This window comes from Vanessa tameamea, chromosome 19 (genome assembly GCF_037043105.1).
Source record: "Vanessa tameamea isolate UH-Manoa-2023 chromosome 19, ilVanTame1 primary haplotype, whole genome shotgun sequence".
Lineage (NCBI taxonomy): Eukaryota > Metazoa > Arthropoda > Insecta > Lepidoptera > Nymphalidae > Vanessa > Vanessa tameamea.
In genome coordinates this window covers 7,661,590-7,682,813 of record NC_087327.1, presented here as the reverse complement: position 1 = coordinate 7,682,813, position 21,224 = coordinate 7,661,590, and the positions used below count along the sequence as shown (strand labels likewise).

The following is a 21,224-nucleotide window of genomic DNA, read 5'->3' as shown; positions in this document are numbered from 1 at the left end:
ATACTTATCAAGTGTCACAACTTGGAATGACAACTTAGACCAACACACGTGCGGCAAAATATCATCTAATATCGACATTTAAGTTTAATTCTACCTCATTTATCATTACTAGTTTATAAGACTATATATAGAATAATGGTAGTGGCTGAAAAAATGAGTAAGCCAACACTTAAAGTATCAGGTAATTAAACGGTATTGTAGTGTTTTTTCGGCGTGTTTATTATCAAAAAAGACAAAATAAATATGTATTAAATAATCTTCTTATAGTTTCCAATTCTGAATCGTCCAGTGAAGAAGCTGAAGATTCTGAATATGAGGCAGAGGTATCAGACGACGCAAATGAAGAAAGTTCTGAAAACAATAACAGTGATGATGACCTTATATTAAAAAACGAGGGCTGGGCAGATTCTATTTCAAAGATTCTCGGTTCGAATAAACCCAAAAATAAGAAGACATTGGTTTTGTCAAGAGCAAAAAAGCTTGCAGATGTTGTAAAAAAAGAAAAAGAAGAAAAACCTGCTTTTGAAATTGTAGGAGAACAGCCTTTAGAAGAAAAACCAGAAGTAAAAGAAAAAAAAGTTGATTTAGAACCACCGGTCAAGAAAAAGGTAAATAATTACCACATGTTTAAATTATACACTACTATTCAGACTACAATATTATTTATTTTAATAAAAAAAAAAATTTAACCTAAAAAATTTGATATTTATTCTAATTTTCAGAAATGTGAAAAATCATCAGTCCGAATGAAACCAAACATACTTGAAAAAGATAGAGAAAGATTATTAGCAAAAATAGCAACTAAAGGTGTTGTACAATTGTTCAATGCAGTAAGAAATCAACAAAAATCTTTTGAAACCGAACTAAATAAAGATTTACCGGAGGGTAAAAAAGAAAAGATTCTAAAGAAATTCGATAAGAGAGCCTTTTTAGATACACTTATGGGTCAATCAAAGTCTATAGTTATTGAAGATCAAACAAAACCTTTGAAAGATGAGTTAAAAGCAGAAGACAAACCACAATGGAATGCATTAAGGTAAACTATTTAATTATTCTAACAATAAAAGTATTTCTTAATATAGAGGGATAAGAAGTTTTATAATCTCTCAAAATACTTTTATGCTTATTGTAATTTTTTCTTATGTCTATGACAGCTTCAAATGTTAAGGAAACAAAACGATAAGCTAATAATAGATAAACACAACTTGCAACAAGGATTTAAATAAAATTAACAACTAAATATAAGAATAGTAGAAATTAAGTAATATTTTTGTCTTTACTACCATTTAAATTTAATATAAAAATTTGAATAATTCACATTACAATGAGAAGTAATAGTCAAGGAACCATGAAATATTGTTGTTATAATTTCACTAAGAAAATCTAAGAGTATTTTTTTAATTTTCAGAGATGACTTCATGATGGGTGCTAAAATGAAAGATTGGGATAAAGAAGTTGAGGAATAAACTATTTAATAATAAATTATGATTTTTTCTTATAAAACAATTATCTGTATATATATATATTTATTTTATATATAATGTATATGCATCACTTCCGACAGTCTGTTGTGTGATTTGCTTCGGTTGTGTAGAGTAAATCTTAACAGGTAGGTTCCAGACCATTGTTTCTATTGGAACATTAAGGGGTGCATTCCAGTCCTTATCTTCTGATGTCGGAAACAGCTTCTCATTGCTTGTCACAAATTCAAAGTGAAGTCGCCAACTTAGAGATACTGAAAAAAGTTTATATTGTTCTAATAGAGATCTTTTACTAGACTATTGATTAAGTCCATGTGAGACTCTTGAACAGAAATTATACAATGATTTCTAGAAATATTGATTTGTATTCTAACATATGTATAATATGTAATTTTTACCTTCATCTCCTTCAAAGGCAGGTGTTATGTGTAATGGTATTGGCAGGATGAGTTGGGAATGTGTAAGACCTAGAGTAACCTCATGACATCTAGCCACAGTCATTGATCTACTCGAGTTCTCTTTGTTGACATTTTTTGTTGGAGTATTAGTTTTCATAATTTCTTCGGGTTGCAATGACACTGATACCTATGGTACAATATCCATTAAAAGTTTTATGGAAGAATAAATATTAAAAAAAAGTTTTCTATAAGTTTTATAAATTAATAAAAAGTAGGTACAATTTCAAAAATGTTTATAATTTAGATTACACTTTTTATTGCTTGTAGTAAAAATTAAATATACCTGCATACAAGTGACAGTACCAACTGAGAAGTCAAAAGTACCCACAATATCCTCTCCCAATTTGTAAGCAGATTTGAATAAACAGAATCTTCCGACTCTGCCTCTAGCATTTGTAATCATGTAAGAATTGGGACTTCTTCTTGCAGTGAGATTCTAAAATTACACAAATAAAATTTGATAAGATCAATTAATTATTTTAATACATAAAATATATACAAAAGTTCATTATAAAAAAAATACCATATTTATTTTTGAATACCTTAGTTTTTAATACTCAAAAAAAAAGGGTTACATAATTATAAATGTATACCTGTAAAACCTGTAGAGCCATAGTAAGAGGTGTTTCTACTTTTCTTTCCTCAGAAAATGGATTAGTCGGTTGGAGTTCTTCTGTTGTCTCATTGCCACAAAGAGCTGACAAGTCTTGCATGTTCATAATAGGACTAATAGGTAACACTCTAAAAGGTATTCTAACCATTTTTATATGAGAACCAACTTTTTGTGTTGCTATTGTTATCTTGTAAGAATATTTTACAGCTGTCCCCCTGTATGAAGGTGGGGCTTCTATTGGTAGTGATTCCCTATACCAAACTTTAAAAAGAAAGTATTTTATTTTATAATTTTTTGTATTCATTACAAAAAAATCGCTAAAATTGTTTTTTTATGTTACTTACATGTTTTAGTTTCACCCAAAGGTATAGTCAAGTCACAAAATAATATTTTTGGCTTTGTGTGAAAAATAACATCACCAATATCACAGGATGTAACTTCTAAAGCAGTTGTTTTTTCGATCACAGGGGTTTTATCTCCGGAGTTTTTAGACGTTGAGAAGAAACAGTGTATTTGGGCTGACGCCCATGCTAAGTTTTCTAAGATGTCACTAAAAATGTAATTATTAAAATTATTATTATTGTATACATAATTTGACTATTGTTAAATAATTTATATTACCTGTGACTTTGGGAATTCCTATGCTCTGGTTGTGCTGTGTGGGAAAATGTTATAGCACATTCTATTGCTTCGCCAGCTAAATAAACTGTTCCAGTAGTAAGTTTCGCAGAGAGTTCAATCATTTTGATAGTAAACAATAGTTTGACATTTATAAAATTACACTAAAATACGAAAACTTAATATGATACTCTTGAGTTGAGTTAATTTTTTATGAACAATGAAAACAAATACATTTTGTATTAATTACGGGTATTGAAAAGTAAACGAAACTAATGATGACAATGACGGGACCATTGACATATTTTGACGTTTACGATTTGACCCGCTTTCATTTTTTTAAATCGATCTCTTGAAAAAGGCAACACTTTTACATATACGTAAGGCTGAACAATCAAACCGTTGAAACTAATATGAAAATGTCTTCATTTATTTCTTCACGTTTTTATATTATACATAGGACTTTTTGCATAAAATGAGACCAGCCGTATCTTCGTTAAATACATTAAATTGGTCTTAAAAAGTTTCTTAAATTTGTAAAGTCGCAGTTTAAATGTACTAAATTAAAAATAGCGTTGTTTAAAAATGTAAATGAAATATTGTATATTTAGTTACAAGTGAAACGAAAAAGCGACATTCGACAGCTGACTTTGACTTTAGATACCTGCGATAGAAATCTGACATTAATTTGATTACGAAGCTTGTCAAACTCGCGATGAAATATTTTGGAAAAATTAGAAAGTAATAAATAACAATTGATCCGTTTAATTAAGTTGTGTATCATATAATCATTATACTCTCTTCACTATAAATGTCTAACTATCAAGAGATCGTAAACTTAAACGTTGGTGGTACAAGGTAAGCCGCATATAAATGTCTTTATTCTGTGTAGTGTTTATCTTTTGCAAAAGCAACATTGTATGTTGATCTATGCGGGCGCACATTTAAGTTTAAAAGTATATGTAGTAAACTAATGAAAAAATGTTATTTTAGATTCGCGACATCATGGCATACTTTGACCTGGGTACCAGATACATTTTTTACAGCCCTCCTCAGTGGTCGAATACCCACGGTGCGGGATGAGACTGGGGCTATATTTATAGATAGAGATCCTAACCTATTTGGTTTAATTTTAAATTTTTTAAGGACTAGAGACATAGATCTTATTAACATAAACATAAGAGCACTGAGGCATGAATGTGATTATTTTGGCATAACTCCACTTAGCAGAAGACTTGCACTATGTGATGAGATGAACCATTCATCCTGTGGTGATGTGCTGTTTTATGGATATCTTCCACCCCCCTGTAAGTTATTTATATGATTTACATGAATAACAAGAATAAAGATTAAGGCATTATTTACTGAAAAATAATTTATCTATTTTTTATGTTTTTATTAAAATTTTAGTAAATACAGCTCTTCCAAATGGTAATAATGGTAGAAATGCCAACAGTGTGTCTAGGAAGAACTCAACTACATCAAACACTGAGGTGGCAGCTAATAGAACTCATTCAAGAAATTCCTCTTTGGATTTACGTACTGTTGGAAGGATACCTTCACAAGACCAATTAAGGTATATTTAAAAAATCCAAGATGTATTGGTAACAAATGATTAGCAAGTCGACATAATAGTCAGTTGAAAATGCCCCTTATAATGTTCTTCTAAAACTTTATTAATTTCTTATGTTAAGACAATTGTACTTTTATTATCATAAGTAATATTTCTTTTAGTCGATGTGGTAGAGGTCACTCAAGAGCAGCTTCACTTGGCAACACTGATAGTCATAAGGGATTACGTCCGCCAGAGAGTATGTTAACATTTTATATTTGTACTTTATATAACATGTTTTATTACATATATTTTTGTTTAATATGTAATAAAAATTCTGATATGAAAGAAATAATTATAATTAATTGTTTTTATGCTTTTTTCAGTAAACACCTGGCAAGAAAATATGAAAGTACAAATAATAAAAGCTCATCACAATTGGATAGCCGTTGCATATACACACTTTGTTACTGGATATAGGTAAAATTGTTTGTAACTTTTATCATTATTTGTCATTTTAACAGAACTCTACACTACTTAAGACTGACATAACAATTGGAGGTGTAGGGCTTTGTGAAAATAATTTCATTTATTTTACTGCTTAATTGTAAATATTTATATATTTTTAAAGTAGTTAGCTTCATTGTAACACATAGTTTTCAATAATTATTTAAATTATTACATTACAAAGGAGAGCTTATCTATACAAGAGATTGATTTCAATGACTCTACAACGTTGAGTGTGAATATATGTTGTAGTTATATATAGTTATAATTGAAGCCATATAAGTATACTCTCACTGATAAACTACACTATATAAATTTTTTAACTGTGTCTGTTTCGTTCATAGAATAAATATATATACTTAAACTTTATGTTATTATAACTTGATATAATTATTATAATTTGAGAAATAAAGATAAAACAGTACCTTGGAATACTGTTTACGTTTAAAGCTATAACCCATTTTAAAGATTATTCCATACAAATAACTAACATTTTGAAATCACAGATAGACACTTCCAATTCATCTATTTGTGTTTTGTATTCATCTATGTACAGTGTAATTAATATTTAACTTTGTATTCAACCATTAACCATCCGATAAATATCATTATAATTCATTCAACTTTTTTGCAGATTGACTGATTCATGTGGCTGGTATATAATTTTCCAATCACCAGTTCAAGATTCAGTGATAGAACGAATAGCACTCAATGCCAAAACTGGTGGTGGTGCAACTTCTAGTGGCAACAATTCTTCTGGCACTGATGTGATGCTTGGTATAGCTAGTGGGCCACTTGTAAGATTATGGGCCTTTTCTACACACACTGAGCCAGTTCGACGGACATTGATAGGTGAGCATGTTAATAATTAAGGATAATTTTGTCATCCCAATCTTTGAAGTAGGGGTTTAAATTTGCTGAGTCAAAATAAATATAATATGTATAGCTGTAAGTATATTTGTGTTTGTGAACTTTTAATTTTATATGTAATAAAAGATAAAACAAAATTTATTTTATTTAAGTGAGTTCATAGAAGCACTTTTATTGTATTGTTTATAAGTTTAATTGCTAATTGTAGATTCTATTGAAAACAACTGGCCATAAACTCATTAGTTATTAAGTTGCATTATTCAACATTGTCAAACTGTAAAGTGTCTGTTTGATTAAGCATTGCACAAAACGATCATATCAGTAATATCAGTACGCCCTCACGCTGTAAGATAGATTACGTCATTTCACTGTGCATATTTATTATTGTATATTATTGTTACAGGTACATTTAATCTGGGCGTCCGTGTGGAGCATTTGCTTTTCGTGGGTCCGCAACTAGTGGCGCTCAGTGGTGCTGGCAGTAGAAGTAAAGCTGGTGTGTGGCATACTAGTACTCAGCACTGGCAGACCCAGGATGTCGCACACCTTACAACATATGACACAGCAGGCTCTTTCTTATTACTGGGAACAGCTACCGGGGCTATTAATTATATCGGTAAAGTATCTTTTCTATTTTATTATATAAATTGGTGTATTGCATGGGAACACAATATAAAGTATATTTTATTAGGAAAGATTATTAAGGAGATACCTACATAACAAAATGTCATAGCTGTATTAAAAATATCACAACATTCTTGGACATTGATTATGTTAACCCCACAAGTTGTAATGTGAGTGTGTGTGCGGTATTTTACAGAACATTGTGTTATATTCTTTACAGATATGCAAAAGTTTCCTTTGAGGATGAAAGACAACGATCTCTTAGTGACACAGCTTTACAAGGATCCTAATCAAGAGCCAATCACAGCTATATCAGTATATCTTACACCTAAAACAAGTAAGTGAAAAATATAGGACGTTTCAATAAACGGATTAGTATTGAGATCTATTATGTGATATGAGCTACCCCGAATCAGCCGAAATAAGGTTACATATTTTTTTAAATTACACATGCCAATGTAAATATTAAAACGCATAATTATTATATCAATATTAATTGTATAATCTTATTTGTATTTTTTGCTACCTTTTTTTGTTTTGTTTTTTTTTTTACGCCGATAATTTAACGTGGAAGGGCGCTCTGGGCAGTTAATAGATCTACATATAGTTCAGTGATCCACATATATACAAAGCCGATGATAAATAGCCGTAACGTACTTAAACAATTTTTTATTTTAAGGGCTTTATAATGAGATAAAAATGTTACTAAAAATACGAACTTGATGTTTTTGTTTTTTTTTGGCATTATGTGGTAACAAGTCAAATGAAAACGAAACTTGAGAAATATAATTACATTTTTTTTTTCAGATTTATGTGGCAACTGGATAGAGATAGCATATGGAACGAGGTACGGATCAGTGCGTGTGATTGTACAGCATCCGGAAACAGTTGGTCATGGACCCCAATTATTCCAAACTTTTACCGTTCATCAAAGTCCTATTACTAAGGTGAGTTTTGGAGGGTATTAAATAATAATACAGATAATAAATAACTTTGCAATTGCTAAGATTCAAGTACCAAACCTTTTTATTGAGCTGGCAGGGGCCAGGTCAATAAAAAGTTATGGGGCCTGTTGTAAATTCCTCAACAGCAGACCATAGTGTTTACACTGCCTTGACTGAAAAGCTCTTTAAGTTGGTTCTTCTCCAGAAGTTCTCTGAGTGCCAATTCTACCAACTTATTACTCTAGTGATACATTCTCAATTCTATTGTGATTCAACTTCAACTATACCTTACAAAAATTAACCTCAGCTCAATTGTAACTAAGGACTAATCCTACTTATATACGATCCCGATCATATTTCGATCTAAGTTTGACCGAAGCGCAACAGTATTGTAGAGTAGGAACACGGCCGAACGGCAATGATTACGTCTTAATTCGATTGCGAAAATTGACAATTTGTTAGTGAAATTGGGGCCCTAATCGTGTCGGGTTTGCTGTTCGTATCAGAGTAAGGGAGACTGAACTTGTTTTTGAGCATAAACTTGAGCATTATAAGATGTTCTGCGTTATCATCCTTCAGAATAGTCGCCCTGGTCAAGAAGACATATCTTTAATTGTATGGGCTAATATCAATTAAATGCTACTCTAATTAATCATGCACACAATATGAAGAAACTTCAATATCTATTCAATATATTTGTGTAAAGTTTTTCCAATTCAATATCTAACGAATATCGCCTAATATTTAAGGTATCTCTGTCAGAGAACTACTTGATATCGGTATGCAGCGAGTACAACCATGTTAGATCTTGGCGGGTCACTCGGTTCAGAGGAATGATCTCGACTCAGCCCGGAACGACTCCTAAAGCTGCATTTAAGGTCTTAGCCTTGGAAGCGCCGACCGCTCAACCTCATAATGACTGTGGTGAGTCTAACTTAAAGTCTTTATGTTATTTATATATTTAAATTAACCGAAAATTCTGGTTTCAAACGGGGCAATCGCTGCTTGGTTTACATGTAAAGAATATTTGTGTCTAGAATTTGCCGTCGGATACAAAGTTATTTATGAAAGGACATTATCGCAAGGTTACCTGCACATTTGAATCATTGTAATAGGCATCTCTTGCGCCAAGAATATACCCAGCACATATTAATTTAACAAAATTTAAACGATCGATCGTCAGTAAACATCTCGTTATATTTTTGCTTCTAGGACCTTACGGTGAACAGGACGAGGAACAAATATTTATACAGAAAGTAGTACCTGATACAGACACTTTGTACGTCCGGTTAGCTTCGAATGGTAAAAGGTATGAACGAAATGTTAATATTTAGTTTATGTTTTAAGCATAACTTTTTTGAACGGAATTTCTCTTGAAAATATAACTTTTAGAGACAAAGTTCAAGTAGTGCAGTTGGGAACACTTTTTTTTTTTTGGTAACGCTATTACAAAATTGTAATTTGCATTGTATCAAATTTAGATTTATTTTAGGTGTTAGGTAAATCAATATAGTAGGAAATATTTGATATATTTTGTTTTATGTTGGTGTGAGTTCTTTGTGCAAATACGGTGCCAGGCACAAATAGACCGGCGAATAGGCTACCTGATAGTAAGTTCTCGAATCACACCAATTCGCCACCAACCTTGGAAGCTAAGATGTTATGTCCCTTTTGCCTGCACTGGCCCACTCATCCTTCGAACTGAAACACAACAATACTAAGTATGCTTAATTTGGTAGTAGAATATCTGATGAGTGGGTGGTACGTACCCAGAAATAAAGCCCTAAAACCGAGTAATTTTTAGGTGTACTTGTAAGTTGCAACTCCAATAAAGTATATTGTATATTGTTCACAACTCTGTCAATGCTAGCAGATTAAAGTATCTCGGTTCATGTCGCTAACCCCCGGGCCGCAGAGTGTGCACCATCCGCTCGGTGGACGCGTCGGCGGTGTCGTGCTTCGTGGTGGCCGAGTGCGAGGGCGCGCTGCGGCCGCGCCGCCTGCTGCTGTGCGGGCACCGCTCGGGCGCCGCGCAGATGTGGGACCTCACCGCGCCCATCGACAAGGCCGCCAAGCCCGCGCAGGCCGTCTCCGCCAACGGAGGGGGTGAGCGTTTGCTAAACGATATTACAAAACCAACGACTTCTTAGTCGATTGCACACCTTGAGAATCAGATGATCGTCTCCAGGCTGTTTAAAATAACGAAAATATTTTTTTGTTATTGTATGAAAACAATAATAGTGAAATATAATTTTAAAATCTCAGGTCCGAGGTATATTTTTCCGAATCGGTGGTAGATTTTCGACTATCAATAAGCAAGTGTAACGCTTCTATATAGAATGAAGAGTTTTACTTTGACTTTGACTATTTCTATGAAATAGCTTTTCCATCGTATTTGTAAAAATAAGCAAGTTTCGTAGGTCGATTGAATCAACAATACTAATCAAGTCCATTTAATAGTGAGCTCCGATATTTTGCTGATCAAGTTGAGTCCATTCCCAGGTTAGATCAGAGTAGCGGGACTTTGCCGTGTGACAAATACCCAAGTGACCACTTGAATAAGAAAAATGGCCTTCAAACGATTGTAATGGTATACGTGATATCCGCAGCGGAGGGCGAGGAGTCCCCGGCGGCGGACGGCGGTCCCACTCCGGACGAGCTGGTGCGGCTGCTGTCGGCGTGCGACCTGGACGCGGCCCCGGCCGGCCCCGCACAGACGCACTCGCCCAACCGGCCCGTGCAGCCCTGATCCCTCTGCCGAGTCTTGCTGGACACCATGCTCGGTGTCTGCATGTGATAACCGAGTGGCCTCACTCGACCCGTAGGCAGCTGACCTCGTGAATGAAGTCGATATGAAGGGTTTGAAATTTGCACGATGATCTTTTTATTATTTTGAATATTCTTTAATTATACAAATTGTGAATAATATTTTGGTTCGCGGAAATCGTATAAGACGGAGAGTCGGGTCTGGATCGCTCGATGTTGGCATTGAAATAGATGATATATGTTGTTTGTGTTAATTTATATTGAACTCAGTAAGTCCATATTCATTTTATGTTTAACATTATCATGGACGGTCAACAACAAAAACATAAATAACCTAGTCTAAAGTCTGCGGCCCACTATTTTGTATTTAATATAAACTGAATACACTTTTTACATGTATGTACCAATCGATGTTCAATGAAATGTATATTTCAGGTCAAATGTATTGTTTGTTTTGTTATCACGAATTATATTATGAATATTAAGATGAGTTCCTGTGAATGTATACAATAGTTTGAAACTTTAGCTGTAAAAAATTTCAACGCTGACCGTACCAGGTAACGGTCCGAATTCAATGATGTCCGGTAATAGTATGTTTTGAATCTCATCAAACAATAAGATAACGTAATTTAATGATTTACCTGCGGTTACTGAAACACTGATCAGCGCTAAATTAACGAAAACTAATTTAATGTCAATATTCATTGGTCGGTGACAGCGAAGGACGACATAGGCGACCAATGAGCGTTCTGTATTTATTTAATTGGTTAACCTGACTTTGGCCAACGTTTCAGAAAGTGATGTCGATATTATCTTCTCCCTTCGCAATCTTCATTTTAATATAGAAATTAAAATATCAATTTGTTGTAGTTTTGAAACGTTTTAACGTTGTAACTTAGAGCTTACTGATAACTATGAATTTTTGCATTTTTTAAAAAATAATTAAATGTTGCAACTACAGGTACCTTTACATACGTTGCCGTTGATTATTATCAATTTTCATTATTATGAATTTGACAATGATTGTTTATACAGTTTATAATTATTTAAGTAAATATAAAATTTAATTATCACTCAGAATTTTTATATAATTACATATCGGGATCAAAATAAAATAAATTAAATACTGCGTTTATGACACATACGTCAAGTTGATAGTAAACATTATTATTAAATATATAAGACTGATTTGGTTTGAGAACTCAAGAGTTGAATAAATACTCATTTTAAAAATTATCTTTTTATTTATATAACATTTATTGAACATATTTGAATTTAAAAAAAAAATTGTCAATGTGTATTTTCAAATTTCAAGTTATAATAAAATTAAAATCATATTATATAGTTACATATCTGTATTTATAGCATAAAATATATGTTGCAATCATTATTATTAATATACCTTGAATTAAATAGTTGTTGCGGGTGTAGCGTTGTAAGCTATCTGTGTCTTATTTTATAAATATAAAATAAAAATATATATATTTATGACAAAAAAAAACTTTTATTTTTAAGTTTGTTAATTTGATTTGATAATGATAGAAATTCAAATGCAACGCAAATTGCAATTGAATATAAAGACATACAAGTAACCAAACATATACATACATCAATATAATTTAAACTTTACCACATTGTCTTATATCTTTGTCACAGTCAGAGATTTATTGTTTTCACTTTTATGCCAACACTCCTTCGCTCGAGAAACGTCATTTTCGACTTTCTTTGCCAAGGTTTTATTCTAGTAGCCGATTATATTAACTAGCAAGCGAGTATTTAGTACCATATACATATATGTTTATGTATGTATATCAACGGGTAAAGTGTAAGGGAGTTTGGAAAATATGCAGTAAGTTATTCTAGTAAATAATAAACTTTATATTCATACAAATATTTAATGTCATTCAAATACTTAATAGTTATTACAAAGCTGAAGCTACGAATTATTAAAAAAGGAGGTATTTTCTTTGAGTTATTCGTTACTTATTAATTACACAATAAATTATTGTACAAAAATGAAACATGCACACAAAATTGTTAAATTTGTCTGATGAAAGTCGATACAATCTACTTACAGTACAGCTATTTGGTACTCAAAATTAAATTTTACCGGGAGTTTTGAAAATTGGTGGAGTTATTGATATCAACGTGTTCTTTTTTGTTCAGTCATTATATACATTTGGAAATGCAAATGAACCGAGAAAGCTGATTTTTGGATACGTTGTAGAGAGGGCTTAGAAAAGCTTAACTGAAGCTTAATTATTACCGCAATACGAGAATTATAAAATATTTTTTTGTTGCTTATTTGCGCTCTACAATTTAGGCTCTATAAATTTTTAACCTACCGTTGATGGTTCTATATTTCTCGGCCTGTTTTTTGCTGTATATAATGACTGGAGTATTTGCAATGTCCAGGTAAAATTACCAAATAATTGGACTATAAGAAAAAATACACAGTCCATTTAAATAGGATCACAATTTCATTTACAAATATTTATATATAAGTATCAACAAAAAAATATATTTGTTTGTCCAGTATGCATTCCTGTACCGTTCATCCGAGTGACTTGTACTTGGTACAATGGTTTTTGGCACTTCAAGTTTTGACATAGTGCGGTCAACGGACAATAAGTGACACGCGAGTTTTATTGGATAATTGATGGCAAAAATATATGTATAAAGATTGATGTAACGCATGCCGAGCATAGCCAGTAATTTATATATAGTTACATAAATAATCTGCTGCAGTACCTGTAGTCTATTCCAAACCATAAGAAGACAAAAGTCAAATAAACAATAGTTAGGATGGAATTTAGGCAATATCATTGGTCGAACGCTTGAATAATCTGTGGCACTCATTATGGATTATAGAAATAAATACGTTTTGAACTTCGACAAAACTTATCGGAACATTGAAGTGAAATTAAAGTGAATATAAGTAGTTTAATGGTATAGCGTCGCCTTAAAAATAAAGATAAATTACTAAGGTCCGTTTATCTTTATTCCTTCTTCGATTGGAATAGACTGTAATATCACGTGCATATTTGGAGTTTGAGCTTGTCTGAAATGTCCGGCCGCGTTCATGATGTCTGCCTATGGGTCATGATGTGATAAGCCATTGAATGCTGTTAGTATTTAAGAATCATAACATTTATATTAAGTTGACATAACTAAATTGATAATAATCTTTTATACCACTCCAAAGTAACATCGTCCGTTTGATGACGGACCCGACAGAACGGAATCTCTCAGCGAACAAAATTTAACGCGTACATGAGATAATTGAAATATAAAAAAAAAGGAATTTCAAGGCCAAACACAAATTGACCTTGAAACTTTACTCTCATCACATTCCAAGAAGTTACACTTCGTACAAAACACACGAGTAAGTAAAACAAATCGCTGTGCCCTTACACACACGCTTTAAGCACTCATAAATAATTATCATAATGACTTTAAATTCGTAGCTTCAAAATACCTTTTACCTTAATGTATAAGCCTTATTTTCTAGTTTTTTTTTTTTGTTATATAAAAATGACATTAATTGACTAGTGAGGCAACGAACCTTCAATACATCAATATTAAAAATGTAATGTAAAAAAGCCACGTACTTAATTTTAGGGTATTTGACAATATAAGTGTCATTCTAAATTATAAATGTTTTGGTTTAGTATTTTGTGGCTACTGTCAACTTTAAATATTACTTCTGGAATAATTATAATAAATAAAGCTAAGAAAATTATCCTCAATCAAACGGAGACCTTTTCCCAGCAGTGCGCCATTTAAAGCTCGTTATTGTTGTTCTTGTATCGTCAATTACCCCATAACAAAATTATATTTTCAAATAATTATGTACATACAAAATACACATGTCATATAGTTTAGATTAAATACAAGAGAATATATACTCAATAAATATTCAATGTTTTTAGAAAATAATTTAAGTACAAAAATTTGAGTACTTATTATTTTACTTTGATAGGAATATCATGACTTAGGTAATTAACTATACATATAATTGATAAACCTTAAGCGCAAGTTTGAAACGCAAACTTTTACGTTTGGGTTTGGTACACCAATTAATAAACAATTCACAGAAGTTGTTGCACTTTTTTTTTCTTTGACGCAAACGCTAAAGTTTAAGTTTAAAACACACATTAGAATCTATACGTATGTTTATGGCACAAAATGTAAATTAAAAAACTTTAAAATATAATTTAAACGTTAACAAAATATTTTTAAAAAAAGAATGAAAAACCATATTTGTTGTTTTTTTATATTTCTAATTTACTTTGGCTAGAGCTCCTTGGTAAAATATGTACATACTTCTATTTCAAGGATTAAAAATTACATATTTAGTTATTAGGATTTTATGAAATAGTTTTTTTATTACAATGTTTAAATTTCTATATCGTAGATGACTACGCATTAGCATGCATTCATGTGCATGCTAAGTCAGAACTCTAAAAGAAATCAGCTAGTATAACATCAATATTGAGGCCAAATCACTGAATCTACAACCTTGCTTACACTATATATAATCAAAATTTCTAAGAAATCCTTTAATAAAAATGACTTTTTTTATATGTAAATTGAATTAAGAAAAAAAAAACAATTCGGGTACATCGATCAATAAATGAACATAAGCTAAAGATTTAGGAAATTGCAAATACTTCACCAATTCTTATTTCAGATCGTTTTATCCCCTATTTCAAACGGGGATTTATTAATAACTGATATCATAATAAAATAACACAAACGTATATAGTCTATTCCAACAACAAAATGACAAAAACCAAATGTTGTTTACATTTGACAGCGAATTGGCGCGGTATCATTGGTCAAGAGCTTGATTAATCTATGATATTCATTATGGATTTGCAAAAAAATTACGTTTTGAACTTCGATTAAACTGTCGGAACTTTAGTTAAGTGTAATATTATTAATGGTGTTGTATTATAAATACAGATATATTAATCAAAAACTCTCGGTAGTGCACAATATAGCTTAGCTATATTAGTAAATCGCATGAAATACGTAAATCTAGGATTTGTTTATCTTTACTCCTACTTCGATTAGAATAGGCTATAGTATGGTTATTAGTGCATCTAATATAAATAAGTATCTTAATCAAGTATTCCATATGTGCGTATGAGGTTAAATTAGTTAAATTAAACTGATGACTTATTTATTAAATTAATGCTTAATACATTTTAATTAATTAAAATAGTCACAAGAACTTACCAACAATACGACAGTGTATTTTAATATATTTGATAAAGCTTGGAAAATTATGCTTTAGAGCATTTATTTAGTTGAGCAATGCAGCGCAGGGTTTGGTTGTACAATGGATATATTCAGAACAGATATTTTTATTTCGCATGTTTAATCACAATTTACTATGACCTTTGCATCCATGAACTTCATGAACTAATATTTAAAAAATATATATATATTTTACAGTCAAATAAAATTTCAATGTAAAAAAAACATATCCACAATTACAACTGCAAAATATAGTACATAAAAATATGAATAAAGACCAACTTCATAAACACTAAAGTTGGAATTGATTAATATATTCACTTGACTTAGATATAGTTACCATAAATATGCACCAGTCATAATACAAATTTTATATGTATATAATTTTTAACTCAAAACTCGAATACATATCAAAGTATAAATTATGATTTTTAAAAATAATTAATATAGTAAATTTAATGAGTAAAACATTATCAACACAATCCAAGAATTTGGCAGAACAAAAAGTCGACGGAACACGGGAAATAAACTTAAATTTAAGTTAACAGTTGCAGCTTATTATCATAAATGTAGGGATCAGTTAGAGGAATGAGCAAATAACACCATAGGAAGAGACCGAGGAAAAAGTTACATATAATGAGAAGTCGCTGCAATAACGGAAAATGAAATACCTCAATGAAATTCGGGAATCCGAGATGATTGCAGAATATGTGTGCAACGAGTGGGGCGAAGAAATGACCTGAAACATGATTTTTTTCTATAATTAATAAATAAATCTAGTCATCTTAACTGGTAAAAAAAAACAATCTTTCTTAATTTTGTTTTTATAGCCACCGTCGAAAAGCAACAAAATTATAATCGCGCCTAGAGGTTCAAGTAATAATTTACAAGACAAATGTGCTATGTCCATGGAATTATTAAATAATATTAAAAATACTACATCGTAACAAAGATAAAATGCATTTTTTTTTATGTTTTATTAACAAGTTTACATCCGCAGCTTCACTCGCGAGTTCGAGAGGGTAGGTATTAGGTACCCATTTCAATTTCTGTACACTTAACAATGAGTATGCAAAATTTCGTGACAAATTTTAAAAAGTAGTTAAGACATGAAAACATATAAACAAATAAACTCGCTTTCGCATTTATATATTATATTAGTTAGAATTATAATATGTGGAATTAAAGTATCAAAATTATTTAACTTACCAGTTCTTAAAAACAGATAAGCTGAATATGCACCAAACACAGTTGTAAATGAGAATTGAAACACTGAAAATAAAGATGCATTATTACGTAACTATTTTTTAATATCATAGACAATGTATATTATAGTTCATATTATAATACTACTCTCGAAAGTGCGCCCCTACACGTTAAACTTTTACGCGTTACTCTCAGTCGTCTCACGCACACTAAGTTTTCTTGTAAGCACGAGCATCACTCATACTAATGCACGCCGATAATTTAACGTAGAGGGGTGCACCTTTGGGAATGAATGAATAGATCTCTAAAGGGAAGACTTATTAGGGATGTGAACGGATTACGATTTTTAATACCAGTATATGCAGATATATTAAACACACTCCATACATTTTTAAGGATAACAAAATCAAACATAGTCTTAGTATTTATCTCGATTTATTTTTCAAATGTATCTAAACTAGAACGACAAAAGTTAAACATTAGAAAGCAATTATAAGAAGACACAAAAAATAATTTAAAGTTTATTTTGTTCTTGATTCTGATTAATAAAACAAATTTAGTTCACAACATCCGCTTGTTCTGCTCCTTCTTGATAATGTCATCATCAAATTCAAATTTGGGGATAATCCTCTTCGAAGGTACAGATGTCGCCGGTATAGCCAAATACTTTAGCTCTATTCTTTTTAATGTTTGACTAACTAGCTCTGAAGTGAATGATGCAGAGCTACTGGAATTTTTTGAGCTACTTTAATGTAAGCTTTAGTAAGAAAAGAACATTTCTTATGGACAATTTGTTTCTTACTAACGCTTTCGCTTTTGGCATGTTTTCCGGGTGACGAAAACTTGTCTTACTTGTAATACTGGATTGTATATGTAATTATTTGGGATACAGTTCTTGTCTCATATGTCAGGAGTCTACCACTGAAATCTTACCTCACTGATGAGAGAAACATCTTGCCTATATCTGGGTCCGGTTTATTTCGATAGGAATGATTAAAGAGCTAGTCAGATATTGATCAGCGCTTATAGCTTGTGCAATCTCCTTCACTAATCTTTATCTGTTTATTCGTCTGCTGGTCTTCCTGCCGGCAAAACGCGGATTGTGCAGTATTCTCAGCAAATCGCATATTTTTACCACGTTGATGCCATTATCAATGAGAATAGCAGAAATGTTTCTTGATATTTTTCATCCTATTATTAAATTACTCATAAATTCAGTTAGATTTTTCACTGTGTGTTAAGTAGAAAAATCATAAGTCATAAATAAGTTACTTATTAAGATGCATTTATTTTAAAAAAATATTGTGACAGTAAGGATATTTCCTTAGCCATGTTTCGAGCATGCTAGAAAGCTGTATTTTTGTATTCTGGTAAAATTCTAGCATTAGGTCATACATCTTCAGTCTACTTGGTAGCTCATTTTCTGGATTGAAAACTTGTACAGACCTGCTTAAACCTTCAATAATAGAAAAAGGTTGAAAATCTTTGGCTATCATTGTGGTAATTTTCAGAGCAGCCTAAAATATAGGATGCGGGGTTATAATAAGTTTTTTGAGTTTTGCCAGTAGAAGTTCTTTGTGAGGCAACTGACCGATCACGTTCTGCAACTCAACCCACTTCCATTTCATTTCAACCTGCTTTCATTGTAATATGAGCCAACATATTCAAGGTTCCCCCTCCAACTTTAATTCCTTCAGTAGATAGCAATCACTTTACACTAACATTATCCATCTTCTCAATAGAATTTCTCATAATTGTTTTAGCTTTTACTTTAATAATTTTCTTTGCAAACAAATTTGAAGATTCTACGAAATTAAGAAGCAATGTATATAAAAGTTATTTGCATTTTAAAATGGGAAATTATGTGATTACCTACTGTAGACAAAACAAGTAAGAAATCATTTTGAACATATCCATGTTTAGTTACACATCATAATTATCAGTGTTTTGTAATTGTAATCGGTTTTAAATAGAAACCAGTGAGCCTTGATTACTTATAATTAAACATACTAAACTAGAGGAAAGCTAATTAACTATTTACCTATTTTTATTATATTACTTATAATTATTACTTACATGCTATAAATAGTGCTGACTTTAATGATCTTCCATTTACCAGCATCTCATGCAGGTGATGAAAATGGGCTAAAAACAATTAGTTCTAATATTATTACCTTTCCATAATTCTACATATGAAGTAATTAATCAAAAAAATTAAATATATGATATTATTAAATTTAAATGACTTACCAATACCAAAAAGAAATGGTCCAGTAAAGACAGCAGTAAGTGGCTCTAGACATTGTAGTAGAAGAGGCATCATACATGACCTAAATACCCACTCCTCACTAAGTGGTGCCATAACATGGTTACGCAACCAAACCAAATCTTGCCAGCTCGACAGCCAATACATAGGCTCTAAAATATATAAAATTTAACTACATTAAAATATAAACTTAATACTAGAGACGAAACGGATATCCGGTAACTATCCAGTATCCGGCCTATCTGGCCGCCATAATACTATCCGGCCATAAAAAGGATAGCTACTATTCGAATACCGGATAGACATCCGGCTGAATAAAAAAAACTGGGTAAAAGAAACATATTTTTCAATAATTCTTTAGTTACTCTTAGTATCACTTAACTTAAGTATAACTAGTTTTAGTTGTAAATTTTTAATCACAAAATAGTAAATTAATGTAATTCATTCAAAGAATATGAATGAATTAGTACTCATACTGCACTAAGGGCAAATTATGGTGAATAAATACTAATTTCTCTGCATTGAAAGGTAGCGTTTCTCTTCATAAATAAGGCCAGCTTCAGAAAAAAGTCTTTCGCTATACTTCGTGCTGCAAGGTGCAGAAAGGTAGATTATGGCAAATTTGTTAAATTTGGGTATTGTTTGGCATTAGCTAGATTAGAATAAGGGTCGCAATTGCGATCGGCTAAGTTTCGCCAGATATCCGGCGGCCGGATACCTGACTATCCAGCCACATGGTCAGCCGAATATCCGGTATGCGGTATCCGGCCAAACTGCTATCTGTTTCATCTCTACTTAATACATTTTAAAGATTTTCATTTATTCTACAACTTACCTGCATACAATTTCCAGGTACCAGCTATGAAATGCATTGTTAATGGTCCCAAAAATAATATGGCAGTCAGAATCAAAGGAACAAATAAAGCAGATATCATCCCTGACATTCTAAAGCCCATGTATTCATATATATCTCCCTTTTGCAGCATTTCCTCTTTCAATAGTGTGTGAGTAAAAACAGGAGCTAGCAACATCATACAACATACACTAAGAAATCTTCTTTTAATAGTAGTTGGATGGTCTCTACAAAATAATTAACTTTTTTATAAAATAATCTGTATCTATTGATACCATTTAGATTTAGTGTAAAAAATACAATGTTATAATACCTGCTTAAATTAGATCTCCAAATGTATAAGCTACCAACGTATGAAAAGGTCAAAAAAACACATGCTAGTCCAGAAATCAAACATATGTTTTCTTCTATAAAGTGTATAGAAGTCATTGTGCTAAATATTATTTATGTTTTTTGCAATTTTTTAGTTAATATTTCAAAATTAACAAGTAAGAAATAATTACTACAAAGAAACTCGATTTATGACAGTTATCTGTCATTTAATCGACTGCCAATATTAGGGCTGCCAACTCTTTAAGCATTTTACCCTTGAATCAGTTATGCGTTTTTTTGTGAAAGATTATTTTGTTACATAAATATGTTATGAAACATTCATTCCTGATAACTGTCATTTTTAAAAGAACATTACAAAAAATGTAATTTTCTACTTATTCTCAGTGTGTATAGAAAGTACCGTAGTAAGTAAGTAGTAAGTAGTGTGTTTTTATAAGTACCCTCAAAATCTAGTTTGCGTTGAATACTATGTTAACCCCTAAAATGCACTATGTACAATACTTCCAAGTTGGTAACACTCATATCTAAACACTGTCAAATTGTATAAAAACATTGATGAAAACAGCGTTCAATATTATGTCAGAAGTTTTTAGTTTAAATAAATCTAGGCTTTCTTGATTTACTTTTTTTTTCGTTTAAGGTTTCCATTAAATAACATAAACTTTAGAAATAATTTACTATATAGGATTTGTTTTCGATATAAAAAAATTTACTACTATTACAATTCATAAGCTTTAAAAACGTCTGTAAATTATGTTTTGAATCAATAATAAAATACAATCAATGTAATACCAATTATTTTTTATATTTAATTCAGTTTGTACACGGATTTAGTCCACACGGGGATATTTCAAAAGTTTTTGTTGAA

At 31.3% G+C, this 21,224-nt stretch overlaps 4 protein-coding genes across 4 annotated transcripts; 2 read left to right on the top strand and 2 right to left on the bottom strand.

Moving 5' to 3' along the window:
* The first annotated feature begins 15 nt into the window (after nucleotides 1–15).
* Nucleotides 16–1,506, top strand: LOC113399449 (RRP15-like protein). The gene is made up of 4 exons (XM_026638592.2): nucleotides 16–181; nucleotides 268–608; nucleotides 723–1,036; nucleotides 1,409–1,506. The coding sequence occupies exons 1-4, from the start codon at nucleotides 136–138 to the stop codon at nucleotides 1,464–1,466; spliced, it is 759 nt and encodes a 252-aa protein (XP_026494377.1). The 5' UTR covers nucleotides 16–135; the 3' UTR covers nucleotides 1,467–1,506.
* On the bottom strand, nucleotides 1,456–3,472 carry LOC113399440 (RAB6A-GEF complex partner protein 2). Its single transcript, XM_026638583.2, has 6 exons — nucleotides 3,174–3,472; nucleotides 2,897–3,102; nucleotides 2,533–2,813; nucleotides 2,223–2,375; nucleotides 1,880–2,066; nucleotides 1,456–1,735 (listed from the first exon to the last, which is right to left on the bottom strand). The coding sequence occupies exons 1-6, from the start codon at nucleotides 3,293–3,295 to the stop codon at nucleotides 1,527–1,529; spliced, it is 1,158 nt and encodes a 385-aa protein (XP_026494368.1). The 5' UTR covers nucleotides 3,296–3,472; the 3' UTR covers nucleotides 1,456–1,526.
* A 366-nt stretch (nucleotides 3,473–3,838) lies between these two features.
* LOC113399419 (BTB/POZ domain-containing protein KCTD3) lies at nucleotides 3,839–11,933 on the top strand. Its single transcript, XM_026638554.2, has 13 exons — nucleotides 3,839–4,028; nucleotides 4,164–4,477; nucleotides 4,581–4,746; nucleotides 4,905–4,981; nucleotides 5,109–5,202; nucleotides 5,864–6,081; nucleotides 6,503–6,715; nucleotides 6,944–7,060; nucleotides 7,531–7,670; nucleotides 8,417–8,591; nucleotides 8,880–8,976; nucleotides 9,583–9,773; nucleotides 10,277–11,933. The coding sequence occupies exons 1-13, from the start codon at nucleotides 3,982–3,984 to the stop codon at nucleotides 10,414–10,416; spliced, it is 1,989 nt and encodes a 662-aa protein (XP_026494339.1). The 5' UTR covers nucleotides 3,839–3,981; the 3' UTR covers nucleotides 10,417–11,933.
* A 3,471-nt stretch (nucleotides 11,934–15,404) lies between these two features.
* On the bottom strand, nucleotides 15,405–20,565 carry LOC113399446 (CAAX prenyl protease 2). The gene is made up of 6 exons (XM_026638588.2): nucleotides 20,337–20,565; nucleotides 20,006–20,250; nucleotides 19,155–19,322; nucleotides 18,981–19,049; nucleotides 16,908–16,970; nucleotides 15,405–16,437 (listed from the first exon to the last, which is right to left on the bottom strand). The coding sequence occupies exons 1-6, from the start codon at nucleotides 20,450–20,452 to the stop codon at nucleotides 16,235–16,237; spliced, it is 864 nt and encodes a 287-aa protein (XP_026494373.1). The 5' UTR covers nucleotides 20,453–20,565; the 3' UTR covers nucleotides 15,405–16,234.
* Nucleotides 20,566–21,224: the final 659 nt, after the last annotated feature.